Source organism: Silene latifolia, chromosome 2 (assembly GCF_048544455.1).
Source record: "Silene latifolia isolate original U9 population chromosome 2, ASM4854445v1, whole genome shotgun sequence".
Classification (NCBI taxonomy): domain Eukaryota; kingdom Viridiplantae; phylum Streptophyta; class Magnoliopsida; order Caryophyllales; family Caryophyllaceae; genus Silene; species Silene latifolia.
The window spans coordinates 110,383,736-110,389,176 of record NC_133527.1 but is presented as its reverse complement, the minus strand read 5'-3'; the positions used below and the strand labels follow the sequence as shown (position 1 = coordinate 110,389,176).

At 41.2% G+C, this 5,441-nt stretch overlaps 1 protein-coding gene across 1 annotated transcript; it reads left to right on the top strand.

Annotated features, from left to right (window-relative positions):
* Positions 1-3,410: 3,410 nt before the first annotated feature.
* LOC141641172 (uncharacterized) lies at positions 3,411-4,810 on the top strand. The gene is made up of 3 exons (XM_074449845.1): positions 3,411-3,417; positions 3,690-4,041; positions 4,201-4,810. The coding sequence occupies exons 1-3, from the start codon at positions 3,411-3,413 to the stop codon at positions 4,808-4,810; spliced, it is 969 nt and encodes a 322-aa protein (XP_074305946.1).
* The last annotated feature ends 631 nt before the right edge of the window (positions 4,811-5,441 follow it).

The following is a 5,441-nucleotide window of genomic DNA, read 5'->3' as shown; positions in this document are numbered from 1 at the left end:
TGCATTAACACCAACGGACTTAATAAAACCCATACTACGAAACATAGGACTAACAAGGCTTGCATTACATTTTGTCTCACTAAGGAAAATAAAGTCATAATTATTATTACTAGTAAGCGCTCTTAATTTCGAAATTATAGGGGAGAACACATTATTTAAGCCCCTACAATTCCAAAGAAGCCCATTCATGGTGGGCAAGGAGGTTGATATAGGCCAACCTCCACAACACCTTCCCCACGAACAGAAGAATCATCACACGAGCTCATACCATCTTCGTCAGCAATTCTGATATGAAAGCCAGACCCATTAGAAACTTTGCCCAGATCCGAAGTACGCACATCCACCATACAAGATTTTTTAGCAAGTTGAGTGAGATAAGTCTTTGCATGGCCAATAGAATGAAGAATAGCACCTGTAAATTCATCCCTATCAGCTTCAGACCTGCATTTCCTTTTCTTTAAAGGTAACCTGCGCTCTGCCACACCCCCTGAAACTGACATACCCACTCCTGACATATCCAAGCACGCACCCGCAAACTGAGCCCTCAGAGTCTTACCAACAATGACAGGGACGGCATCAACACCAGTCAAGGCACACTCAGCCACTGCAATAGAAACACAGCCAGTTGATTCCTGCAACACCAGACCAGCCTCCTGAACAAGAACATTATTAACTGGAACCGAGCATGAGACAGTCTGAGTATTGTCCTTCACAGCAGCTACAGAAGACATTCCCAAGTTCAAAGACAACATAGTATCCACCTTAGATGATCTTGCCCTCACATCAGCCTCTACAAATGCATCATCTCCCTCAGAATCTGAACTATGAAGGGGCCATTCAGGGGTAGAATAACGAGAGCTCGAAGAATCATCAATATTAATCGTAACATTATTACCAAAATTATCCCCCGCCTCATCAGAGGGTCTTTCATCCCCAGGAGAGAACTGATAAAAATTATAAGGGTACACAATAGGCACCCCCGAGGAGGGGGGTCAAAAGTCTGTCCATAGCCCCTGTCATCATCTTCAATACGTGACCAATTAAAGTCACTTTCCACCCGACTGAGAATAGCCTCCTGAATATGTAAATCACGATCAAAACGACTTCCCACAGTATTGAAATTACTATAGACAACGTAAGGATCATTCTCAGGGAACCCTTAACCCAGATTAGGCAATGGATCAGGTTCCACAACCCACCCACCAGTGGCGACCCCAGTAATAGCAGCAGCTCCAATCTCATCAGAAATCTCAGCAGCAAAACCATTCATAAATCAAGGCCCATTAGTTCCCACCCCAGTAACAGGCACACCCCCATTTGCCTCCACCTGCATAGGCACAGGAATGGAAGCCGGCATACCATCCAAAATAACCAACCCATTATTATTTGGCACCCCAGCAACATTCAGACCCACACTACCAGCTAAACCCATGTCAAAGACAGGCTCATGCAAACCATCATAATCAGGAACCCCAGGAGCAGGAGTCATATGCATAGGATCAACAGGGGGATCAGCATACTCAAAACCACCACCACCCACATTAAACAGGATAGGCCCTGCAAAGGGTTGCGCAGTCACACTAAACCTCATCCCTGGGTGAACCCTCCCCCCCGGAGTAGTCCCAAGCTCAAAATCAATAACTTGCTCATCTTCAAAATTAGCTTCATTAGAAGACACAGAGCCCCCATGCCAACCGAGACGGATGTTAGAAGAGACATACCTAGTAGTAGATGGTGTAGCCCTGAGATCAAGGTTAAACATCGTATGATTAATTTGCGTCTGAAACCCCGCTCCTGAGCACGATCAAGAAGACCATTCACATTTGAAACAATCGAAATAATACTCTCACAACAACATGCAGCAATATGACCAACCTTTCCACAACGAACACAGTACTTAAAAACATCTTCATAACGAAACTGGACCCACAGGAGGTATCCACCGTCCATAAAGAGAAAAAAAACCAGGCGAAAGAGGTTGATTCATCTAAAGACGAGCCTTCACCCTTAAATAATCCTTATTAGGAACAGGGTCAAAAGAATCCACCTCATAATGATGGCTTAAAAGATGGCCTGCCACCTTTGCTACCTCATCAGTCAGATACTCGAAAGGCAAGCCACAAACTCTCACCCAAACATCAGCATAAGAAAACCGAATGGTCCTAGGAATACTATCCGGGAACCACCTAGTAAACACCATGAAAGCCCCAAAGAAAGTGGCATAAGTACGTCTGAGCAGATCCTCCTTATCTTCGTCATCTTCACAGTGTAAAGCATAAAGATCTCCAAGTTTTAGAACCTTAATCGTTCCCCTAGTCTTCCACTTACGTTGGATCAAATCATTCAACTTCGGTGCTTTAAAAATACGATAATCAACAAGAAACCCAAGAACACACTGATTCCAAAACTCCCTGGACTTACCAAGAGTAGCAGGATCAAGATTAAACACAGGACTCGACCTTGGAAACCGTCATAGTCTTTCATGCAGAGGATCATTAGGTTGAAAAGCAGCATTAGGAAAAGGTTGATGGAAAGACTGTTGATTAGGCAGAGGATGTTGTGCATCCGGCATAGCCTGAGAAAAACCTTGATTCCCAAACTCAGGCTCCCCTAAGGGAGCACCATTACCAAACTGATTAAAATAAGACATAAGATCAAAAAAGAAAACGGAAAGAGATGGATGATGCAAGAAACACAAAAGAACCCTCTCTTAAATAGTGAAAACCGAAGCAAAACCCTAGAGCACAAAAGCAAGCTTGTCAGGAACACCCGCTTTAACTATTGGAGGAGCGCCTAGAAACCCTAGGAAAAGCAAGAACTCCCAATAAAATTAACGAACTACCAATGATTAAAGTTGCTGACACACGCAAAGAACCCCGAAAACAGTTGGCGTTTATGGAAAGATGAAAAGACCCAATCCCAGGAAAGAAAAAATAATATTTTAAAGAAGTTGAAGAGAGAAAGCAGTTTTAATCATAGAAAAAGGGGAAGAAAAGGACTCTCGCTGGGAGAGATAAACTCTCTCTAGAAAGTAGAGAGAAGTTTGGAATGAAATGTTGACCTGGTATTACTAGATGACAACAGTTCACAAAAAGAGCAACACGTGTAGGTATAAATTTTTCTCGTCACCAATATATAATTTCTTCGTCCAGTCAACTGTTGTCAAGGGTGTCTAAGGCCACGGGTAACCACGGGCGGTGGAACCGGGCCTTCAGTTTTGACCACCGAATTTAAAAGCTTTATTGATGAAATTTTATACAAAACACGACATATAATACAGTTCTTATTCATATTTGGGGCCTCATTTTTTCTCTGGTGCACCGGGCCTTCATTTATTTTAAGACGCCCCCGACTGTTGTCCTTTAATTTTGGCACAAAGATCAAGAAAAAAGGAGGAGACCAATTAATAAATGACAAGTATACCAAATTGAGTGTGAATGATCAAATTGATCATTATTGAAATAAAAAGGATAATAATTAATTGAGACACCCAAAATAAAATAGGATAATAAGTAACTGGACAAAGGGAGTAGCTTATTTTACTTGCTCCTAGTCACGACAATATAAACAAAAGGAATCAAAACATAAATTCATTGTTTGGAAAATCAGTGCTGCCAAATCAAATGCCTATTTCTGTGGAGTTCCTGATCAGTTAAAGTAAGAGATTCTGAGTGTGTCTGGGTTTACAGAGGGGGAGCTGCCATTCAGATATTTGGGACTGCCTATTCAAACAACCAGGCTGCAGAAGAAAGATTGTGATTGCCTTGTGGACAAAATTTGTTCTAAAATCCATGGCTATGGAGCTAGAAAGTTTTCATATGCAGGGAGACTGATATTGGTACAAGATGTTCTAAAGAGTTTATGCTCCTACTGGGCCTCTTTGTTTGTGCTGCCCAAAGGGATAATTAAAAAAGTTGAAGCTACTTGCAGGAACTTCTTGTGGGATGGGGGTCCTGAGTATGTGAGAGCTCCTTTGGTGGCATGGGATAAGGTGTGCAGAACAAAGGAGGAAGGGGGACTAGGTTTACAGGACATGAAGATGTAGAACAAAGCTCTTGTTGGGAGATTAGTGGACTGGATTTATGAAAGAAGGGACTCTGTTTGGGTCAAGTGGGTGGAGTGTAATCATCTGCGAGGAAGGTCTTGGTCTGAATATGAGCCTAGCACTAATACTAGTTGGGTGTGGAGGCGTGTATGCAGGGTTAAAACTGAACTAGCAGCTGGTTACTTGAATGGCAAATGGCATGAACAACCTGATGGTTACTCTCCTGCAAGATGTTACAGGTGGTTAAGAGGGGTACGGACTAAGGTTGGGTGGTATTCTGTGATTTGGAACCCCTGGAACTCGCCTAAGCATAGCTTCCTGGGGTGGATATGGGTGCATGATGCTCTGAAAACAAAAAATAAGCTTCTGCAGTTTGGTGTTACAGATGATGTTGATTGTATGCTGTGTGGGCTAGGTATTGAAACCCAGGAGCACTTGTTTTTTTACTGTCCTTATAGCAGAAGAGTTATCCAAGCTTTAAATCAGGTGATGGGAGGAATTCTAGCTACTCATGATCTACTGGAAAGGAGTATGCAGCATCCTGGTTCTCAAGTCCAGAAGAGAGCTTTGTATGCTTTGCTTGTGTGTCTGGTATATCAGCTATGGCAGCAAAGGAATAGATGCAGGGAGGATATGCAGGTGCTCAGACCTGAGAAACTGAGCTCTCTGATTATGCAGGAAACTAGAGTGAGAATAAGGAGTAGAGATTTATCGAGGGTGAAACAAGATGAAGTTGATTGGTTACATAGCATGACTCTTTTGTAAAATCTATAAGACTCTTGTACTTTGATATCCTATTATTAATACACACTTACATTTTACCAAAAAAATTCATTGTTTGGAGAATGTTTGTAGGCAAGAGTTGGGGTTCGTTTTGTTGATTAGTCATTGTTATAAATAACTACGGAAAATTCACGTGATACCCTCAAACTTTGTCATTTTGTATGTGGTACCCAACTTTTTAAGTTTGTGCACATGTTATCCTTGAGATTTGATTTTGAAGCACAACGTACCCTTTTTATCGTTTTTAAAATTTTCAATTGAGCATAAATCATAGACCAAAAATCGGAAATGACTTTTTTTTTTCAAATTGATTACCTCTTCGCGATCTATAGATTGATAAAATAAAAATGGTCATTCGGAAATTTAAGGTCGAAAATATGGTTGATTTGATATTTTCGTTTAAAAAAACCCTATAAAATGTCAGTCGACAATTTTTTTTTCTCAAATCGTAGATTATGAGGAGATAATCATTTTAGGAAAAAATAATTTTTCGATTCTGACTTCCGATCTAGGAGTTATGCGCAATTGAGTTTTTTTATAGCGACAAAAGGGCATGTTGTACATGAAAATCAAACGTGGAGGGTATCATGTACATAAACTTAAAAAGTTGGGT

Bases quoted from the DNA above. Each gene is read 5' to 3' on its own strand.
- LOC141641172 (XM_074449845.1), top strand. The intron at 4,042-4,200 runs GTAGAACAAAGC...GCGTGTATGCAG, and splicing joins GGTTTACAGGACATGAAGAT to GGTTAAAACTGAACTAGCAG.